At 45.8% G+C, this 23606-nt stretch overlaps 1 protein-coding gene across 1 annotated transcript in view; it reads left to right on the forward strand.

The window, feature by feature from the left end:
• Positions 1–23606, forward strand: part of LOC140742090 (FYVE, RhoGEF and PH domain-containing protein 5-like) — a 309076-nt gene that overhangs the window by 147879 nt on the left and 137591 nt on the right. Inside the window, exons 10-14 of the mRNA XM_073072916.1 lie at positions 2773–2831; positions 7099–7170; positions 8548–8616; positions 10844–10927; positions 11323–11402. Coding sequence (XP_072929017.1) covers positions 2773–2831; positions 7099–7170; positions 8548–8616; positions 10844–10927; positions 11323–11402 — 364 coding nt within the window. The remainder of the gene's footprint in view (positions 1–2772; positions 2832–7098; positions 7171–8547; positions 8617–10843; positions 10928–11322; positions 11403–23606) is intronic.

Raw genomic sequence — 23606 nt, forward strand, 5'->3', positions numbered from 1 at the left:
ATATAAGAGCAAGGATGTGATGCTGAGGCTTTATAAGGCACTGGTAAGGCCTCACCTTGAGTATCATGAGAAAATAAGTGCTGGCATTGGAGAGGGTTAAGAGGAGGTTCACAAAGGTGATTCTGGGAAAGAAAGGGTTATCATACGAGGAATGTTTGATAGCTATGGGTCTGTACTAGTTGGAATTTAGAAGGATGAGGGGGGATCTCATTGAAACCTTCTGAATGTTGAAAGGCCTAGACAGAGTAGATGTGAAAAGGATGTTTCCCATTGTGGTGGAGTCTAGGACAAAAGGGCACAGCCTCAGGATAGAGGAGCATTCATTTAAAACAGAGATGTGGAGAAATTTCATTAGAAATTATAGTAAAAGTTACTATAAGTTACAAAAAGAAATAAATAGTGCAAAAGATAAATAATGAGGTAGTGTCATGGTTTCATGGACCATTCAGAAGTCTGAGGGGACATATGGTTATAAATTACATGAATAATTTCATGACTAACGACAGGAGTAACTTTTGAACTTCTACATGATGCTCACTTTAATAAAAAATGCAAATCACCTCCACTTCAATCCTGCCTATAGCACTTCTACCCCGGAACATCTAGCTGCCAACAGTCCCTCCCATTGCCATACTGCTGTAATGGGTAACATATCCCAATCTCATGTAACCATCTGAACTTTACCTGTCATTGAAACACGATTTTATCCCATAGACTTTCCCTACTCCCTGGTGTGCTAGTGTCCGTTTTGTCTTTTCAACTTGCTGTCACTTTGCAGCTTCCCATCTACATCATTGCCATTTTTAGATTCCACTCCTCCCACATCTAATGCATTGACAAATCCATCAGACAGCATATTGGACTCTCCAGTTCAGGTGCTTCCCATCTTCTTGTGGTAGAATCATTTCTCCTTTATTAAGAAAAAAGCTGTGCAGACAATGTACTTCTTGCTGCAGTTAGTAAAATTCCATCTTCCGCAGAACATACTGATATAATTTGACATTGCCGTCATCCTCACATCAGCCATTACTCTGGTGCAGCATCCTTTCACAATGTACAAAAACTCCAGCAAACTGTCAGGTCAGCAGAATAGGTCATTTGCTGCTGTCTGCCATCACACAGAGCTTGTATGTGTCCAGGTCAAAGAAGCAGGCAAGAAAAATCATTGCTGATACTATCCACTTGCAGACTGCCTTTTTCAAAGCTCCCTTCTGGAAAGTGCTCCAGGGCTATTAAAACAAAAAACTTCATAACATCTTAAAAACTTCTTGCCCCAGGCTGTTAACCTGATCAACTATTCTAGTTTGCCCCTGTTCCAACTATTACCCCTGTCACTGCACTGCACTTTAAAACACTTTTTATAATATGTAAATAAATGCTGGTATTTATGCATTTTACTCCATACCAGTACTTTAGCCTCTAACCTTTTTAATATGATTCTTTATAATGGTTGAACATTGTTTTGTTGCATATTTCACCCTGACCAACACATCACAATGAATTTTTAATTCACGTAAATGTATCTAGTAAATAAAGTGCTGATCCATGATTTTTTAAATTTTGTCTAGGTTTCCTCTGTCCTAGAAAAAATTCTAATGATCCACGAATTTGAATCTCTGAACTCCAGCTATCTGCCATACCCTTCTAATTCTTACCTTCACTAGCACAAGGCAGAGGCATTAATCCTACAATGCTTCACTTGCAACATTGTGCTCCCATACCTGCAGTAAAACAATATGGAATATACTGTAAACAAGCCTGACATTAATCTAGTTGTAAAGTTGCCGGTTCCCTAAATAGCAAACAAGAGAAAATCTGCAGATGCTGGAAATCCAAGTAGTGAACCCTGCCAAAGGGTCACGGCCCAAAACATCAACTGTACTTTTTTCGAAAGATGCTGCTTGGGCCTGCTGAGTTCCTCCAGCAATTTGTGTGTTTAGCTCCCTAAATAGATCTATTCTATCATTCATACGATTTGGTTCTTGCTTCACCTAGTTAGCAACATCAAATTCATCACTTGCCAGGTCTTATTTCTGAATACTATAAGGGTTTTTTCCCATGAACATTTGTTTTGCTCTCTGCAGATGCTGCCTGACCTGCTGAATATTTAACTAGAACGTTGCTGAAACGGGACAGACAGCAGTGACCACCACCGTGGACTTTGACCAACACTGACAGTAGTGGGAGATGTGGAGGGACAGTGGAGAATAGGAGTGTTCTCATAGTTGTAGGTCTCACCGCATGTGTGCAGCACACTGATGGTCACATATGTCAATGGTTGTAGTGTGAAGGGCCAAGAAAAAGGAGGAATGTGCTCGAGGTGCACAGTAAATTTGGCAGAGTGGGTCAGAAATGGAGTAGGGGGAGGGATGCAAGGGGAAGAAGGGAGGGTGAGGGATGGGGTGGATGGTTGTGGGTGGGGTGGAAGTAATAGGTAGCCAGGAGGCGGAGGGATGGGTAGTTTGCTTCCTCACCATTTGATGCCACATGGCAGTATTGGAGCCTACACCTCCTTAGCCTTCTGTACTGAGCACTGGATGTGTTCTTTACTGTGGGTGAGCTACAATGTGATTAAAGCCTGTTGTTCTGGTCCCCAGCCCTCAGAAGTGGTAGGTCTGGCCAGTCATCTGCTTTTCCGTTCAGCACAGGACATTTCCTCATGCACAGTCTGGTCTCTCTCACTGACCTAGAAACCTCTGTTGCAGTCGGTGGTGTAGGGATGACCTCAGTTCTCAGCCCTTCATTGATGATAACCTTTTCTTCGCTTTGCAGCTGTGCTGGTTGTCGTGGATGAAGTCTGTGACCAGGTCCGGCTGAGTGTGAAACACGGAGTAAGGATTCATAGTTTGCTATCGGAATGTCCCAGGATAGGGATGGGATGGGTTGGGACAAGGACTGGTAGAGACTAGGTCAGGGTGAAACTGGGACAGGTACAGAGACAGAGAGGGACAAACTGAGACCAGTGCAGTTTGAGCCCACACAGGAACACAGTGGCATAATTAAATCACCAAACAGGTAATTGGGGAACCACACTGTAAATCACACCAGGGCCATCAGTACATTGGAAAATCAGCAGGCAAACAAAAGGAATAGATTCCTTTAAATTAATTTTTGAGGAAGGAGGGCATCAGGCTGATGTGATTCCAGAATCATCATCATCCCACCATCTACAAGGCATGTTAGGAGAGGGATGGAGTAGTTTCCATTGCCTGGAATGCAAACACCCTCCTCCACAGCAAATGAACACATGCTCACACCTACACACCATAGGCATATTCTCACCCCACCCATTCCCACCTCCACACCTTTCTACCACTTCCCTCTTCCCATCTCCCACCCTCTTCCACTTACCACCTTTCCTGTTACCTTCATCCTTCTACTTTTCTCTCTCTCTCCACCCTGCTTTCTACCCCACTTCCTCTTCTGCCCTATTTTCCTGCTCCTCCCTCCTTCTCTCCACACTCCTCCCCTTTTCCTTCCCTAACCCCACTTAAACACAGAAACATAGAAAACCTACAGCACAATACAGGCTCTTCAGCCCACAAAGTTGTGCCAAACATGTCACTACCTTAGAAATTACTAGACTTACCTATAGCCCTCTATTTTACTAAGCTCCATGTACCTATCTAAAAGCCTCTTAAAAGACCCTATCGTATCCGCCTCCACCACCGTTGCCAGCAGCCCATTTCACGCACTCACCACTCTCTGAGTAAAAAACATACCCCTGACATCTCCTCTATACCTACTCCCCAGCACCTTAAACCTGTGTCCTCTTGTGGCAACCATTTCAGCCCTGGGAAAAAGCCTCTGACTATCCACATGATCAAAGTCTCTCATCACCTTGCACACCTTTATCAGGTCACCTCTCGTCCTCTGTCACTCCAAGGAGAAAAGGCTGAGTTCACTCAACCTATTCTCAAAAGGCACGCTCCCCAATCCAGGCAACATCCTTGTAAATCTCCTCTGCACCCTTTCTATGGCTTCCACATCCTTCCTGTAGTGAGGCGACCAGAACTGAGCACAGTACTCCAGGTGGGGTCTGAGCAGGGTCCGATATAGCTGCAACATTACCTCTTGGCTCCTAAATTCAATTCTACGATTGATGAAGGCCAATACACCACACGCCTTCTTAACCACAGAGTCACCCTGCGCAGCTGCTTTGAGCGACCTATGGACTCGGACCCCAAGATCCCTCTGTTCCTCCACACTGCCAAGAGTCTTACCATTAATACACTATTCTGCCATCATATTTGACCTACCAAAATGAACAACTTCACGCTTATCTGGGTTGAACTCCAACTGCCACTTCTCAGCTCAGTTTTGCATCCTATCAATGTCCTGCTGTAACCTCTGACAGCCCTCCACACTGTCCACAACACCTCCAACCTTTATGTCATCAGCAAACTTACTAACCCAGAACAGATCCCTGAGGCACTCCACTGGTGACCAACCTCCATGCAGAACATGACTCATCTACAACCACACTTTGCCTTCTGTGGGCAAGCCAGTTCTGGATCCACAAAGCAATGTCCCCTTGGATCCCATGCCTCCTTACTTTCTCAATAAGCCTTGCATGGGGCACCTTATGAAATGCCTTGCTGAAATCCATATACACTACATCTATTACCATATAACAATTACAGTATGGAAACAGGCCATCTCGGCCCTTCTAGTCCGTGCCAAATGGTTGCTCTCACCTAGTCCCACCTACCTGCATCAGCCCATAACCCTCCATTCCTTTCCTGTCCATATACCTATCCAATTTTTTTTTTAAATGACAAAATCAAACCTGCTTCCACTTCTACTGGAAGCTCATTCCATACAGCTACCACCCTCTGAGTAAAGAAGTTCCCCCTCATGTTATCCCTGAACATTTGCCCCCGAACTCTCTAATCATGTCCTCTTGTTTGAATCTCCGCTACTCTCAATGGAAAAAGCCTATCTACTGCTCTTCCTTCATCAATGTCTTTAGTCACATGCTCAAAAAATTGCCTTTCCTTTACAAAGCCATGCTGACTACTCCTAATCATATTACACCTCTCCAAATGTTCATAAGTCCTGCCTCTCAGGATCTTCTCCATCAACTTACCCACTGAGGTAAAACTCACTGGTCTATAATTTCCTGGGCTATCTCTACTCCCTTTCTTGAATAAAGGAACAACATCTGCAACCCTCCAATCCTCGGGAACCTCTCCCATCCCCATTGATGATGCAAAGATTATCACCAGAGGCTCAACAATCTCCTCTCTTGCCTCCCACAGTAGCCTGGGGTACATTTTGTCCGGTCCCGGCGACTTATCCAACTTGATGCTTTCCAAAAGCTCCAGCACATCCTCTTTCTTAATATCTACATGCTCAAGCTTTTCAGTCCACTGCAAGTCATCACTACAATCACTAAGATCCTTTTCCTTAGTGAATACTGAAATAAAGTATTCATTACCTCTGCTATTTCCTCCGGTTCCATACACACTTTCCCACTGTCACAGTTAATAGGTCCCATTCTTTCACGTCTTATCCTCTTGCTCTTCATGTACTCGTAGAATGCCTTGGGGTTTTCCTTAATCCTGCCCACCAAGGCCTTCTCATGGCCCCTTCTGGCTCTCCTAATTTCCTTCTTAAGCTCCTTCCTGTTAGCTTTATAATCTTCTAGATCTCTAACATTACCTAGCTCTCTAAACCTTTTGTAAGCTTTTCTTCTTGACTAGACTTATTACAGCCTTTGTACACCACGGTTCCTGTAGCCTACCATAACTTCCCTGTCTCATTGGAACATACCTATACAGAGCTCTACACAAATATCTCCTGAATATTTGCCACATTTCTTCTGTACTTTTCCCTGAGAACATCTGTTTCCAGTTTAAGCCTGCAATTTCCTGCCTGATAGCCTCATAATTCCCCTTACTCCAGTTAAACGCCTTTCTACCTTGTCTCTTTCTATCTCTCTCCAATGCTATTGTAAAGCAGATAGAATTATGATCGCTATCTCCAAAATGCTCTCCCACTGAGAGATCTGACACCTGACCAGGTTCATTTCCCAATACCAGATCAAGTACAGCCTCTCCTCTTGTAGGCTTATCTACATACTGTCAAGAAACCTTCCTGAACACACCTAACAAACTCCACCCCATCTAAACCCCTCACTCTAGGGAGATGCCAATCGATATTTGGGAAATTAAAATCTACCATCATGACAACTCTGTTATTATTACACCTTTCCAGGATCTGTTTCCCTATCTGTTCCTTAATATTCCTGTTATTATTAGGTGGCCTATAAAAAACACCCAGTAAAGTTATTGACCCCTTTCTGTTTCTAACCTCCACCCACAGAGACGCCGTAGACAATCCTTCCATGGCGTCCACCTTTTCTGCAGCTGTGACACTATCTCTGATCAACAGTGCCACACCCCCACCTCTTTTGTCTCCCTCCCTGTCCTTCTTGAAACATCTAAAACGGGCACATGAAGTAACCAATCCTGTCCCTGAGCCATCCAAGTCTCTGTGATGGCCACCACATCATATCTCCAAGTACTGATCCATGCTCTAAGCTCATCCGCTTTGTTCACAACACTCCTTGCAGTAAAATAGACACATCTCAAGCCTTCGGTCTGAGTGGACCCCTTCTCTATCACCTGCCTATCCTCCCTTTCGCACTGTCTACAAGCTTTCTCTATTTGTGAACTAACCTCCTCTTCCCCAGTCTCTTCAGTTGGGTTCCCTCCCCCAACAATTCCAGTTTAAACTCTCCGCAGTAGCCTTAGCAAACCTCCCTGCCAGGATATTGGTCCCCCGGGATTCAAGTCCTTTTCATACAGGTCACTCCTGCCCCAAAAGAGGTCCCAATGATCCAGAAATCTGAATCGCTGCACCCTGCTCCAATCCCTCAGCCACGCATTCATCCTTCACCTCATCCTATTCTCACTGTCACGTGGCACAGGTAGTAATCCCAAGATTACTTATTACCCTTTCTCTCATACCTCCTTCACCTTCCATCCCAATCCCTCCATTCATCTCTGTTCTACTGTCTGTTTTGCACTCTCTCCATCTCTGACTATCTACTTGCCAATTCCCTTGATGATTCTTATTTTCGTCTTCAAACAGGAGAGCTTTCAGAAACTGCTTGACATTGAGTACCGAGTGAAGGGCTTCCATCAGGGTTTCCAGTCCGATAGGGTGAGTATATTCTTTCCTGGCTCTCAACCTACCATTTACTGTACTTCTCTTCTTGCACTGACAGCCAGTGTCTGTGGTGGCAGCCCTGGTGCCTGCAGCCAGACTGGGGCTGTCATTAAGATTGGGTGTAGCAGGGACAGCAATATTAGAGGTTAGAACAGACCATGTTTGTAAGAGTACAGACCCTTACAACAGCCATAACTGGAGTGGGGAACGGACAGATTGGGAATAATGTCCAATGCAGGAGTGGGGAGCAGCAGGAATAGAAATCTAGTCCAGTGCAGAAATGACCATCCTTCTAGTGACAGTGTAGGGACCACAGACAATAGAGCCACTGAAATATAGAAGTATGTTATAGAATTTGGATAACGTTCAGTGCAGCAGTGGGAGGCTCATCAGGATAGGAGTATTATCCAATACAAGTGGGGAATCTCTGTGAACGGGAATAATGTTCACTGCAGGAGCATAGAGAATGGAAATACTATCCAGTACAGGAATGGGGAGCACAGGGAATGACATGGAATGGGAATATCTTCCAATGCAGTACTGGGAACAGGAAACCCATCCAGAACAGAAAAGGGGACATAAGCAATGGGAATTCTGTACAGTGAATAAGTGACAAATGGTATAGAATAGGAATGTCATCTAGTGCAGGAGCAGGGATTATAGAGAATGGGAATGCAGTTTTATGCAGAATTTGGGAGCATAAGAAATGGGAGAGTGGGGAGCAGTTGGAATTGAATAATCTGATGCAGAAGTAAAGGTAATGGAAATATTGGCAGTACATGGGTGGAGACCTCAAGGATTGGGAATCTTGTCCAATACTAGACCAGAGACACAATTAATGAGAATAAAGCCAGATGCAATAAATCAGAATATAATCCAAAACAAGAGTGGAGAGTTGGAGGACTGGATACCATTCAGTGCAGAAGCAAGACTATATGGAATGGGAATTCAGTGTCAGTGAAGTAGAGTCCTCAGCGAATGGGTATGCTGCTCTGTATGGAAATGAGGGGAATCCCAAGTGGTCTGGGCGTGAGATCCAGGGAGAAAAGGGATTACGTTTGTGGCTGAGTGGTCCACAGAGTGGTGGAAGATTAGCTCGTATCAGTATGGGGGGGGGGAGCAACTACTAGTTATTGGATCAATGTCCTCTCACAATCTGTAGCTCACAATCCTCAACAGATTGTCACACTACGCCGGGCAAAGGGCAGTGCTGACATAACCATTCTGGACATCCCAGGGTTAAAAAAGAATAACATTTTGTGTTTTGGAGCATTATACCCTTCATTGTTGAGTGACAGGAGATATGGGGAGGAGTGTGGTTTTTGAGCAGCACTTTGGAGCATCCATTTACCTGCCACTTTGTTGCTGCAGATGTTTATCAAAGAGGGACGTCTACTGAGACTGACTGATGGAGCCATGCAGCCTCGATACTGCTTCCTGGTAATATACACTTGCTTTATTTGAACTTATATTAGGGCCTAACTTGCCTGCATGGTGTAAATGTTATCAATGAATATTCACCATAATACCATAAGATATAGGAGCAGAATTAGGCCATTTGGCCCATCGAGTCTGCTCCGCCATTTCATCATGGCTTACCCAGTTTTCTTCTCAGCCCCATTCTCCAGCCTTCCCCCCCCATATCCCTTCATACCCAGACCAATCAAGAATCTATCAACCTCTGCCTTAAATATGCATAAAGACTTGGCCAGGCAGCATCTATAAGGAGAAGCACTGTCGACGTTTCGGGCTGAGACCCTTCGTCAGGACTAACTGAAAGAAAAGATAGTAAGAGATTTGAAAGTAGTGGGGGGAGGGGGGGAAATGCGAAATGATAGGAGAAGACCGGATGGGGTGGGATGAAGCCAAGAGCTGGAAAGGTGATTGGCGAAAGTGATACAGAGCTGGAGAAGGGAAAGGATCATGGGACGGGTGGCCTAGGGAGAAAGAAAGGTGGGGGGGCGGGGAGTGGGGGAAGCACCAGAGGGAGATGGAGAACAGGCAGAGCGATGGGCAGAGAGAGAGAGAAAAGAAACAAACAACTAAATAAGTCAGGGATGGGGTAAGAAGGGGAGGAGGGGCATTAACAGAAGTTAGAGAAGTCACTGTTCATGCCATCAGGTTGGAGGCTACCCAGCCGGTATATAAGGTGTTGTTCCTCCAACCTGAGTTTGGATTCATTTTGACAGTAGAGGAGGCCATGGATAGACATATCAGAATGGGAATGGGACATGGAATTATAATGTGTGGCCACTGGGAGATCCTGCTTTCTCTGGCGGACCAAGCGTAGATGTTCAGCGAAATGGTCTCCCAGTCTGCGTCGGGTCTCACCAATATATAAAAGGCCACACCGGGAGCATCGGATGCAATATACCACACCAGCCGACTCACAGGTGAAGTGTTGCCTCACCTGGAAGGACTGTCTGGGGCCCTGAATGGTGGTGAGGGAGGAAGTGTAAGGATAGGTGTACCACTTGTTCCGCTTACAAGGATAAGTTATAAAAGGCCACACCGGGAACACTGGACGCAGTATACCACACCAGCCTCCAACCTGATGGCATGAACAACACCTTATATACCGGCTGGGTAGCCTCCAACCTGATGGCGTGAACATTGTCTTCTCTAACTTCCATTAATACCCCTCCTGACATATTTAGTTGTTTGTTTTTTTTCTCTCTCTCTGCCCATCACTCTGCCTGTTCTCCATCTCCCTCTGGTGCTTCCCCCCATTTCTTTCTCCCTAGGCCTCCCGTCCCATGATCCTTTCCCTTCTCCAGCTCTGTATCACTTTCGCCAATCACCTTTCCAGCTCTGTATCACTTTCGCCAATCACCTCTCCAGCTCTTAGCTTCATTCCACCCCCTCCGGTCTTCTCCTACCATTTCGCATTCCCCCTCCCCCCACTACTTTCAAATCTCTTACTATCTTTCCTTTCAGTTAGTCCTGACGTAGGGCCTCGGCCCAAAACGTCGACAGTGCTTCTCCTTATAGATGCTGCCTGGCCTGCTGTGTTCCACCAACATCTTGTGTGTGTTGTTTGAATTTCCAGCATCTGCAGATTTCCTTGTGTTTGATTTTTCTCGTTCTTGCTTTATATTTCATTTATTATTCTGGGCTACTGTTTGCTGTATGTTAACATGTTTGCATATTTACTGTGCTCTTTCATAATTTGCTACATTTAGATCCCATGAATATTTGAATTGCATAATCCAAGGTGTAGCAATTCATACAGTTCTGTTTATTATTAGCCTTATGACCATATAAGTAAGTACATAGAGTCATAGGAGAGAAACAGGCCCTTTGATTCAACTTGTCCATTCCAGCCAATCTCTCTAACAGAGTTAGTCCCATATCTCTTTAATCCTACTGTACCTACCTCTACCACTTCCTCCATCAGTTTCCATATACCATCACATTATGAATAATTTGCCTCTTAGATCACCTTTAAATCACTCCCATTAAACCTATTTTCTCTAGTTTTAGACTCCCATACCCTGAGATAAGGGATTGTGACGATTCACCTCCTGAATGTCCCTCATGATTTTACAAGACCTTGAGATTGTGTCCACAACTTCTCTCAGCTCCTGACATTACAGGAAGTATGAGATCAGACGGTAGATGAGGCTCACAGGATAAATGACTTAGTAAATTATCATTGTCTCCACAGCTGAGTGATATGTTGCTGTATACGGTGCCAAGACGTGGTGGCAAATGTCAGCTACGGAAGGTCCTGCCGCTGGAAACCCTAAAGGTAAATAGTGGGGTGGGTGTGAAAGTATTTGTGGAGGGGGTGTTGGGATGCCCCTTCCCACTCCCCACCTGTGCAAGGCATTCCTCCACCACTTTGGTCTGCGAAGGGGGAGTGTTGAAGACATCCACTCACACAATGCAGGAATAGTCCATTTAGCCCAACATCCACAGTGGTGGGCACCCTTCATCTTAACCCCATGTGTGAACCCTTGGCCAAAATCCGCCTGTGTCAAGATGATTCAGTCTGGACCTTCCTTACACACTGTCAGTGTTCGCACACTGCACTTATGTATTTACCTACTGTCCATAAAGACCTGCAATGCCCCACCTGCCTGTCCCTCACCATGGATGTGACCCTGAGTCTCCTGCTCATTCTTTGCTGCATTCCATTGTCAGGTGAGGAAGCTCTGTGCTGACACGGTGGAGAATGTGCTCAGGATCCAAGGTGTACATGGATCGCTCACCCTCTGTGCAAGGTACCAGTGCTATGCTTCAGCTTATCCCTCCTAGGGTGAGGGTCAGTGTCAGGGTGGGTATATTCCTGTCTTACAGTGGTCAATGGTGAATACTGGTGATAGTGGGGGATTGGGCAGTGATGTTCAAACACCCCCTCTCTATATTCATGGGGAAATTGGGGGTTGGTGATGTTCAAATACTCTCCACAGTGTATTCATATTGCAATGGGTGGGTGTAAGGTGGCAATGACATCTTCTACTACCATGTTCGTTCCTATCTAAGACCTCTTAAGTTCAAGTCATATTTGCTTGTATCACCACCATTGCAGTGCAGTCCAGGCACTGACCACTGTGTAAACCAACAGCTTGCTCCACACATTTTTGAACTTATCCTTCTCACATGCTCTCTTCTATAAGACATTTTAACCTAGGGGTGGTTGGGGGAAGAAAACATTGGCTGTCTATTTTATCTATGTCATTCAGTCTTACAAACTTCTACCAGGTCCTTCCCCTCAGTTTGACTTTTCCTGGCTTCTCCTGGCTCTAATTCCTCTGTTGAGTTCTTTTCCAGCTTTTTTATAATCTTCAAGAGCCCCATTTCATCTTTGCTTCCTAAGCCTTATTTCATCTTTTCCTTCTTGGATAAATTCACTGCCTAAATCTTAATGAAAATTTCTCTACCTTGCCATTCTTGTCTTTACTGTGACTGGGATATACCTATTCTGCACAGTTAGTCTTTAAACACCCTTTATGTCTCAGATATGCATTCATTCAGCAACAGTTGTTCCCTAGTTCCTGTCTAATACCCTCATAGTTTGCCCCTTGCCATTTTAAGGTTATAGGGCATGGAAGCAGTCTCACCAAGATTCCCATCTAAGCTTGACCCATTTGTCTGCATTTGGTCCACATCCCTCTAGCCCAAGGGTTCCCAACATTTTATTATGCCATTGAGCCTTAACATCAACTGAGGGGCCTGAGGACTCCAGGTTAGGAATCCCTGCTCTCAGCTTTCCTATCCATGTATGTGTCTAAGTACCTTATAAATGTTGTTAATGCAGTACCTCACCACTTCCTTTGGCTGTGCAATCCATAAACACACACCACCTTTGGTCCTTGTTAATTCTCACCGCTCTCTTTTAAACAAGTCCCCTAGATCTCAATTCCCTTATCCTAACTGTGGCTCTCGTTTTTATACATCTCTATAAGATCACCCCTCAGTTTTCTACACTCCAGTGGAAAAAAATGCCCCAACCTTTCTCCACCTTTACTTTCAGTGACACCACCTATGTTATTGTCATCAGCAAATTTACTAATCATGCTGTGTAGTTTCTCAATACCAAGCAACAAGCCATAAGGCATACCTTGATTCTCAGGCCTTTCACCATCACCCTGCTTCCTATTATCAGGCCAATTCCCTATTTAATTCACTAACTCTCCCTGGATCCCATGGTGGCTAACTTTCAATAGTACCCTATAAAGGCCTTACTGAATCTATATAGACCACATCTACTGTCCTGCCCTCATGAATCTTCTCAGTCACAATATCAAAGCAAAATCAAATTCCAGAGACATGATATGCAACATACAAAGCTGTGCTGACTGTCCATAATCAACCCCTATCTTTCCAAATGCTTGTTCATCTTATCCCTCAGAATTCCCTCCGCTAATTTACCTACCATTTACCATTTACTGGTCTAATTTTTCTTAACAGTCCTTTTTAAATTTAGGCACATTGGCCACCCTCCAGTCTTCTGACACTTCACTTTCCACTAATGATGATATATATATATCTCTGCCAGATTCCCTCAATTTGTTTTCTAGCTTCCCACTGCATTCTTGGGATGTACCTGGTCAGGCCATCAAGATTTACCTATGTTTTAACAGATCCACTGCCTCTTCTCCTGTACATAGAACATAGAAATCTACAGCACAATACAGGCCCTTTGGCCTACAATGTTAAAAGACCCTATTGTATCCACTTCCACCACCGCCACCAGCAGTGCATTCTATGCACGCATCTGTGCAAAACATTTACCCTTGATATCCCATTGGTACCTATTTCCAAACACCTTAAAACTATGCCCCTCATGTTAGCCATTTCAGCCTTGGGAAAAAGACTCTGTCTGTCCACATGATTAATGCCCCTCATCATCTTATATACCTCTATCAGGTCACCTCTCATCCTCCATCGCTCCAAGGAGAAAAGGCCAAGTTCACTCAACCTACTCTCATAAGACATGCTCTAAATCCAGGCAACGTCCTTGTAAATCTCCTCTGTTCTCTTTCTATAGTATCCACATCCTTCCTGTAGTGAGGTGACCAGAGCTGAACACAGTACTCCAAGTGGGGTCTAAATAAGGTCTTATATAGCTGTAACATTACCTCATGGCTCTTGAACTCAATCCCATAGTTGATGGATGCCAACACACCATATGCCTTCTTAACAACACTGTCAACCTGCGCAGCAGATTTGAGTGTCCTGTTGACAAAGACTCCAAGATCTTACTGATTCTCCACACTACCAAGAATCTTACCATCAATATAGTATTCTGTCTTCAAATTTGACATTCCAAAATGAACCACTTCATACTTTTCTGAGTTGAAGTCCATTTGTCTCTTCTCAGCCCAGTTCTGCAATATATCGATGTCCCGCTGTAACCTCTGACAACCCTCCAGACTCTCCACAACACCCCCAACTTTTGTGTCATCGGCAGAGTTACTAACCCACCCTTCTACTTCATCCAGGTCATTTATAAAAGTCACAAAATGGAGGGGTCCCAGATCACCACTGGTCACCAGCCTCCATGCAGAATATGACCCATCTATAACCACTCTTTGCCTTCTGTGGGCAAGCAAATTCTGGATCCACAAAGCAAGATCTCCTTGGATCTCATGCCTCCTTACTTTCTGAAGGAGCCTTGCATGGGGAACCTTAACAAGTGCCTACTGAAATCCATATACACTATACAGACTTCATCAATGTGTTGTGTTACATAATTAAAGAACTCAGTCAGGCTCATAAGGCACAGCCTGCCCTTGACAAAGCCATGCTGACTATCCCTAATCAGATTATGTCTCTCCAAATGCTCATAAATTCTGCCTCTCAGGATCTTCTCCAACAACTTGCCCACCATTATTGTCTTCATCCATCTTCGTTTCCTGCTCCATCTTCTCCTCCATGTTTTCCTCCACCTCCACTACTCCATCTCCTCCTCCTCCATCTTCTACTCCTACTTCTCATTCTCATCATCTTTTACATCTTCATGTTTTTCATCTTCGTCTTCTTTATCTTCATTTTCGTCTTCTTTGCCTTCATCTTTTTGCTTTCGTTTTCATCTTCATCTTCGTTGTCATCTTCAGCATCATCTTCTCATCCTCCTCCACCTTCTCTTCCTCTTTCATCTCCTCCATCTAATCTTCCATCTTTTCCATCACCTCCCCTCCATCTTCTCCTCCCCACCTTCTCCTCCTTCCTCCTCTTTTCCTCCATCTTCTTCTCTTCCTCCACCTTCTCCCCCTCCACCTTCTCTTCCTCCACCTTCTCTTCCTCCACATTCTCCCCCTCCACCTTCTCCCCCTCCACCTTCTCCCCCCTCCACCTTCTCCCCCCTCCACCTTCTCCCCCCTCCACCTTCTCCCCCCCTCCACCTTCTCCACCCCTCCATCTTCTCCTCCTAACTCCTCCTGTTCATTTTCATTTTCTTCATCTTCGTCATGTTCTTCATCTTCATCGTCTTCGTCTATATCTTTGTCTGTTTTCATCTTCATCTTCGTCTTTGTCTTTTTATCTTCATTGTCTTTGTCTTAATTATCTTCGTCTTCATCGTCTTCGTCTTCATCGTCTTCGTCTTCGTCTTCATCGTCTTCGTCTTCATTGTCTTCATTATCTTCATCGTCTTCGTCTTCATTGTCTTCATTATCTTCATCGTCTTCGTCTTCATCGTCTTTGTCTTCATCGTCTTCGTCTTCATTATCTTCATCGTCTTCGTCTTCATCGTCTTCATTTTCTTAATCTTCGTCTTCATTTTCATCTTCGTCTTTGTCTTCATCTTCATTTTCCTCATTTGTATTTATTGTTTTCATCTTCTTAGTCTTCGTTTTCATCTTCGTCTTTGTCTTCATCTTCATTTTCCTCATTTGTATTTATTGTTTTCATCTTCTTAGTCTTCGTTTTCATCTTGATCATCTTCATTATTGTCCTCATCCATCTTCGTTTCCTGCTCCATCTTCTCCATGTTTTCCTCCACCTCCCCTACTCCATCTCCTCCTCCTCCATCTCCCCTCCACTTTCTCCTCAATCTGTCCATCCCCTCCACCTCCTCCACCTCCTACCCTTCATCTTCTCCTCCTTATCCTCTTTGATCTTCTCCTCCCCCTCCATCTTCTGCTCCTGCTCCATCTTTTCCTTTATCTCTTTCTCCTCTGCTTCATCTGTTCCTTCTCCTGCTCCTCTTTCATTTTCTCCTCCTCCTACTTCATCTTCTCCTCCATTTCCTCCTCTCTTTCATCACCTCCGCCTCCTCATCCTCCTTCAACTCCTCCTCTATCTTCTTTTACTCCTCCATTTTCTCCTACTCTTCATCATCCTTCACCTTCATGTCCTCTTCCATGGTCTCATTCTCCGTCTCCTCCCCTCCACCTTCTCCTCCGCTCCCCCCTCCCATCTGCTATGCTCCCCCCCCCTCTGCTCCTGCTCCCCCTCCCTCTCCTCCTTCTCCATCTTGTCCTGGTCCTCCTCCTCCATCTTTTCCTTCCTGTCCTCCTCCTCCTCTCCTCCTTTATCTTCTCCTTCTCCTTCATGTTGTCTCCTCCATCTTCTCCCTTTCTGTCCTTCTTCTCCTTCATCTGCACCTCCTCATTCTCCTTCTCCTCTTTCATCTTCCCCTCATCCTCCTCCTTCATCTTGTCCTGGTCCTTCTCCTCCTCCTCCCTCTCCTCCTTCATGTGCACCTCCTCCTCATTCTCCATCTCCTCCCCCTCCTCCTTCATCTTCTTCTCCTTCTCCATCTATTTTCTCCTCCTCCTCCATCTTCTACTCCTACTTCTCATTCTCATCATCTTTTACATCTTCATGTTTTTCATCTTCGTCTTTTTTATCTTCATTTTCGTCTTCTTTGCCTTCATCTTTTTGCTTTCGTTTTCATCTTCATCTTCGTTGTCATCTTCAGCATCATCTTCTCATCCTCCTCCACCTTCTCCTCTTCCTCTTTCATCTCCTCCATCTAATCTTCCATCTTTTCCATCACCTCCCCTCCATCTTCTCCTCCCCACCTTCTCCTCCTTCCTCCTCTTTTCCTCCATCTTCTTCTCTTCCTCCACCTTCTCCCCCTCCACCTTCTCCCCCCTCCACCTTCTCCCCCCTCCACCTTCTCCCCCTCCACCTTCTCCCCCTCCACCTTCTCCCCCCTCCACCTTCTCCCCCTCCACCTTCTCCCCCCTCCACCTTCTCCCCCCTCCACCTTCTCCCCCCTCCACCTTCTCCCCCTCCACCTTCTCCCCCTCCACCTTCTCCCCCTCCACCTTCTCCCCCCTCCACCTTCTCCCCCCTCCTTCTCCCCCTCCACCTTCTCCCCCTCCACCTTCTCCCCCCTCCACCTTCTCCCCCCTCCACCTTCTCCCCCCTCCACCTTCTCCCCCCTCCACCTTCTCCCCCCTCCACCTTCTCCCCCCTCCACCTTCTCCCCCTCCACCTTCTCCCCCTCCACCTTCTCCCCCCTCCACCTTCTCCCCCCTCCACCTTCTCCCCCCCTCCACCTTCTCCCCCCCTCCACCTTCTCCCCCCCTCCATCTTCTCCTCCTAACTCCTCCTGTTCATTTTCATTTTCTTCATCTTCGTCATGTTCTTCATCTTCATCGTCTTTGTCTATATCTTTGTCTGTTTTCATCTTCATCTTCGTCTTTGTCTTTATCTTCATTGTCTTTGTCTTAATTATCTTCGTCTTCATCGTCTTCGTCGTCTTTGTCTTCATCGTCTTCGTCTTCATTGTCTTCATTATCTTCATCGTCTTCGTCTTCATTGTCTTCATTATCTTCATCGTCTTCGTCTTCATCGTCTTCATTTTCTTAATCTTCGTCTTCGTTTTCATCTTTGTCTTTGTCTTCATCTTCATTTTCCTCATTTGTATTTATTGTTTTCATCTTCTTAGTCTTCGTTTTCATCTTGATCATCTTCATTATTGTCTTCATCCATCTTCGTTTCCTGCTCCATCTTCTCCTCCATGTTTTCCTCCACCTCCCTTACTCCATCTCCTCCTCCTCCATCTCCCCTCCACTTTCTCCTCAATCTTTCCATCCCCTCCACCTCCTCCACCTCCTACCCTTCATCTTCTCCTCCTTATCCTCTTTGATCTTCTCCTCCCCCTCCATCTTCTGCTCCTGCTCCATCTTTTCCTTTATCTCTTTCTCCTCTGCTTCATCTGTTCCTTCTCCTGCTCCTCTTTCATTTTCTCCTCCTCCTACTTCATCTTCTCCTCCATTTCCTCCTCTCTTTCATCACCTCCGCCTCCTCATCCTCCTTCAACTCCTCCTCTATCTTCTTTTACTCCTCCATTTTCTCCTACTCTTCATCATCCTTCACCTTCATGTCCTCTTCCATGGTCTCCTTCTCCGTCTCCTCCCCTCCACCTTCTCCTCCGCTCCCCCCTCCCATCTGCAATGCTCCCCCCCCCCTCTGCTCCTGCTCCCCCTCCCTCTCCTCCTTCTCCATCTTGTCTTGGTCCTCCTCCTCCATCTTTTCCTTCCTGTCCTCCTCCTCCTCTCCTCCTTTATCTTTTCCTTCTCCTTCATGTTGTCTCCTCCATCTTCTCCCTTTCTGTCCTTCTTCTCCTTCATCTGCACCTCCTCATTCTCCTTCTCCTCTTTCAACTTCCCCTCATCCTCCTCCATCTTGTCCTGGTCCTTCTCCTCCTCCTCCCTCTCCTCCATGTGCACCTCCTCCTCATTCTCCATCTCCTCCCCCTCCTCCTTCATCTTCTTCTCCTTCTACATCTATTTTCTCCTCCTCCTCCTCCATCTTCTACTCCTACTTCTCATTCTCATCATCTTTTACATCTTCATGTTTTTCATCTTCGTCTTCTTTGCCTTCATCTTTTTGCTTTCGTTTTCATCTTCATCTTCGTTGTCATCTTCAGCATCATCTTCTCATCCTCCTCCACCTTCTCCTCTTCCTCTTTCTTCTCCTCCATCTTCTCTTCCATCTTTTCCATCACCTCCCCTCCATCTTCTCCTCCCCACCTTCTCCTCCTTCCTCCTCTTTTCCTCCATCTTCTTCTCTTCCTCCACCTTCTCCCCCCTCCACCTTCTCCCCCCTCCACCTTCTCCCCCCTCCACCTTCTCCCCCCTCCACCTTCTCCCCCCCTCCACCTTCTCCCCCCCTCCACCTTCTCCCCCCCTCCACCTTCTCCCCCCCTCCACCTTCTCCCCCCCTCCACCTTCTCCCCCCCTCCATCTTCTCCTCCTAACTCCTCCTGTTCATTTTCATTTTCTTCATCTTCGTCATGTTCTTCATCTTCATCGTCTTCGTCTATATCTTTGTCTGTTTTCATCTTCATCTTCGTCTTTGTCTTTTTATCTTCATTGTCTTTGTCTTAATTATCTTCGTCTTCATCGTCTTCGTCGTCTTTGTCTTCATCGTCTTCGTCTTCATTGTCTTCATTATCTTCATCGTCTTCGTCTTCATCGTCTTCATTTTCTTAATCTTCGTCTTCGTTTTCATCTTCGTCTTTGTCTTCATCTTCATTTTCCTCATTTGTATTTATTGTTTTCATCTTCTTAGTCTTCGGTTTCATCTTCGTCTTTGTCTTCATCTTCATTTTCCTCATTTGTATTTATTGTTTTCATCTTCTTAGTCTTCGTTTTCATCTTGATCATCTTCATTATTGTCTTCATCCATCTTCGTTTCCTGCTCCATCTTCTCCTCCATGTTTTCCTCCACCTCCCCTACTCCATCTCCTCCTCCTCCATCTCCCCTCCACTTTCTCCTCAATCTTTCCATCCCCTCCACCTCCTCCACCTCCTACCCTTCATCTTCTCCTCCTTATCCTCTTTGATCTTCTCCTCCCCCTCCATCTTCTGCTCCTGCTCCATCTTTTCCTTTATCTCTTTCTCCTCTGCTTCATCTGTTCCTTCTCCTGCTCCTCTTTCATTTTCTCCTCCTCCTACTTCATCTTCTCCTCCATTTCCTCCTCTCTTTCATCACCTCCGCCTCCTCATCCTCCTTCAACTCCTCCTCTATCTTCTTTTACTCCTCCATTTTCTCCTACTCTTCATCATCCTTCACCTTCATGTCCTCTTCCATGGTCTCCTTCTCCGTCTCCTCCCCTCCACCTCCTCCGCTCCCCCCTCCCATCTGCAATGCTCCCCCCCCCCCTCTGCTCCTGCTCCCCCTCCCTCTCCTCCTTCTCCATCTTGTCCTGGTCCTCCTCCTCCATCTTTTCCTTCCTGTCCTCCTCCTCCTCTCCTCCTTTATCTTTTCCTTCTCCTTCATGTTGTCTCCTCCATCTTCTCCCTTTCTGTCCTTCTTCTCCTTCATCTACACCTCCTCATTCTCCTTCTCCTCTTTCAACTTCCCCTCATCCTCCTCCTTCATCTTGTCCTGGTCCTTCTCCTCCTCCTCCCTCTCCTCCTTCATGTGCACCTCCTCCTCATTCTCCATCTCCTCCCCCTCCTCCTTCATCTTCTTCTCCTTCTACATCTATTTTCTCCTCCTCCTCCTCCATCTTCTACTCCTACTTCTCATTCTCATCATCTTTTACATCTTCATGTTTTTCATCTTCGTCTTCTTTGCCTTCATCTTTTTGCTTTCGTTTTCATCTTCATCTTCGTTGTCATCTTCAGCATCATCTTCTCATCCTCCTCCACCTTCTCCTCTTCCTCTTTCTTCTCCTCCTCCTCTTTCTTCTCCTCCATCTTCTCTTCCATCTTTTCCATCACCTCCCCTCCATCTTCTCCTCCCCACCTTCTCCTCCTTCCTCCTCTTTTCCTCCATCTTCTTCTCTTCCTCCACCATCTCCCCCCTCCACCTTCTCCCCCCTCCACCTTCTCCCCCCTCCACCTTCTCCCCCCTCCACCTTCTCCCCCCTCCACCTTCTCCCCCCCTCCACCTTCTCCCCCTCTCCACCTTCTCCCCCCCTCCATCTTCTCCTCCGAACTCCTCCTGTTCATTTTCATTTTCTTCATCTTCGTCATGTTCTTCATCTTCATCGTCTTCGTCTATATCTTTGTCTGTTTTCATCTTCATCTTCGTCTTTGTCTTTTTATCTTCATTGTCTTTGTCTTAATTATCTTTGTCTTCATCGTCTTCGTCGTCTTTGTCTTCATCGTCTTCGTCTTCATTGTCTTCATTATCTTCATCGTCTTCGTCTTCATCGTCTTCATTTTCTTAATCTTCGTCTTCGTTTTCATCTTCGTCTTTGTCTTCATCTTCATTTTCCTCATTTGTATTTATTGTTTTCATCTTCTTAGTCTTCGTTTTCATCTTGATCATCTTCATTATTGTCCTCATCCATCTTCGTTTCCTGCTCCATCTTCTCCTCCATGTTTTCCTCCACCTCCCCTACTCCATCTCCTCCTCCTCCATCTCCCCTCCACTTTCTCCTCAATCTTTCCATCCCCTCCACCTCCTCCACCTCCTACCCTTCATCTTCTCCTCCTTATCCTCTTTGATCTTCTCCTCCCCCTCCATCTTCTGCTCCTGCTCCATCTTTTCCTTTATCTCTTTCTCCTCTGCTTCATCTGTTCCTTCTCCTGCTCCTCTTTCATTTTCTCCTCCTCCTACTTCATCTTCTCCTCCATTTCCTCCCCTCTTTCATCTCCTCCGCCTCCTCATCCTCCTTCAACTCCTCCTCTATCTTCTTTTACTTCTCCATTTTCTCCTACTCTTCATCATCCTTCACCTTCATGTCCTCTTCCATGGTCTCCTTCTCCGTCTCCTCCCCTCCACCTTCTCCTCCGCTCCCCCCTCCCATCTGCTATGCTCCCCCCCCCCCTCTGCTCCTGCTCCCCCTCCCTCTCCTCGTTCTCCATCTTGTCCTGGTCCTCCTCCTCCATCTTTTCCTTCCTGTCCTCCTCCTCCTCTCCTCCTTTATCTTCTCCTTCTCCTTCATGTTGTCTCCGCCATCTCCATTTCTGTCCTTCTTCTCCTACATCTGCACCTCCTCATTCTCCTTCTCCTCTTTCATCTTCCCCTCCTCCTCCTCCTTCATCTTGTCCTGGTCCTTCTCCTCCTCCTCCCTCTCCTCTTTCATGTGCACCTCCTCCTCATTCTCCATCTCCTCCCCCTCCTCCTTCATCTTCTTCTCCTTCTCCATCTATTTTCTCCTCCTCCTCCTCCATCTTCTACTCCTACTTCTCATTCTCATCATCTTTTACATCTTCATGTTTTTCATCTTCGTCTTCTTTATCTTCATTTTCGTCTTCTTTGCCTTCATCTTTTTGCTTTCGTTTTCATCTTCATCTTCGTTGTCATCTTCAGCATCATCTTCTCATCCTCCTCCAACTTCTCCTCTTCCTCTTTCATCTCCTCCATCTTCTCTTCCATCTTTTCCATCACCTCCCCTCCATCTTCTCCTCCCCACCTTCTCCTCCTTCCTCCTCTTTTCCTCCATCTTCTCTTCCTCCACCTTCTCCCCCCTCCACCTTCTCCCCCCTCCACCTTCTCCCCCCTCCACCTTCTCCCCCTAACTCCTCCTGTTCATTTTCATTTTCTTCATCTTCGTCATGTTCTTCATCTTCATCGTCTTCGTCTATATCTTTGTCTGTTTTCATCTTCATCTTCGTCTTTGTCTTTTTATCTTCATTGTCTTTGTCTTAATTATCTTCGTCTTCATCGTCTTCGTCTTCATCGTCTTCGTTTTCGTCGTCTTCGTCTTCATCGTCTTTGTCTTCATCGTCTTCGTCTTCATTGTCTTCATTATCTTCATCGTCTTCGTCTTCATTGCCTTCATTATCTTCATCGTCTTCGTCTTCATCGTCTTCATTTTCTTAATCTTCGTCTTCGTTTTCATCTTTGTCTTTGTCTTCATCTTCATTTTCCTCATTTGTATTTATTGTTTTCATCTTCTTAGTCTTCGTTTTCATCTTCGTCTTTGTCTTCATCTTCATTTTCCTCATTTGTATTTATTGTTTTCATCTTCTTAGTCTTCGTTTTCATCTTGATCATCTTCATTATTGTCTTCATCCATCTTCGTTTCCTGCTCCATCTTCTCCTCCATGTTTTCCTCCACCTCCCCTACTCCATCTCCTCCTCCTCCATCTCCCCTCCACTTTCTCCTCAATCTTTCCATCCCCTCCACCTCCTACCCTTCATCTTCTCCTCCTTATCCTCTTTGATCTTCTCCTCCCCCTCCATCTTCTGCTCCTGCTCCATCTTTTCCTTTATCTCTTTCTCCTCTGCTTCATCTGTTCCTTCTCCTGCTCCTCTTTCATTTTCTCCTCCTCCTACTTCCTTCTCCTCCATTTCCTCCTCTCTTTCATCTCCTCCGCCTCCTCATGTTCCTTCAACTCCTCCTCTATCTTCTTTTACTCCTCCATTTTCTCCTACTCTTCATCATCCTTCACCTTCATGTCCTCTTCCATGGTCTCCTTCTCCGTCTCCTCCCCTCCACCTTCTCCTCCGCTCCCCCCTCCCATCTGCTCTGCTCCCCCCCCCTCTGCTCCTGCTCCCCCTCCCTCTCCTCCTTCTCCATCTTGTCCTGGTCCTCCTCCTCCATCTTTTCCTTCCTGTCCTCCTCCTCCTCTCCTCCTTTATCTTCTCCTTCTCCTTCATGTTGTCTCCTCCATCTTCTCCCTTTCTGTCCTTCTTCTCCTTCATCTGCACCTCCTCATTCTCCTTCTCCTCTTTCATCTTCCCCTCCTCCTCCTCCTTCATCTTGTCCTGGTCCTTCTCCTCCTCCTCCCTCTCCTCCTTCATGTGCACCTCCTCCTCATTCTCCATCTCCTCCCCCTCCTCCTTCATCTTCTTCTCCTTCTCCATCTATTTTCTCCTCCTCCTCCTCCATCTTCTACTCCTACTTCTCATTCTCATCATCTTTTACATCTTCATGTTTTTCATCTTCGTCTTCTTTATCTTCATTTTCGTCTTCTTTGCCTTCATCTTTTTGCTTTCGTTTTCATCTTCATCTTCGTTGTCATCTTCAGCATCATCTTCTCATCCTCCTCCACCTTCTCCTCTTCCTCTTTCATCTCCTCCATCTTCTCTTCCATCTTTTCCATCACCTCCCCTCCATC

The sequence above is a fragment of the Hemitrygon akajei genome, chromosome 19 (genome assembly GCF_048418815.1).
Source record: "Hemitrygon akajei chromosome 19, sHemAka1.3, whole genome shotgun sequence".
NCBI lineage: Eukaryota > Metazoa > Chordata > Chondrichthyes > Myliobatiformes > Dasyatidae > Hemitrygon > Hemitrygon akajei.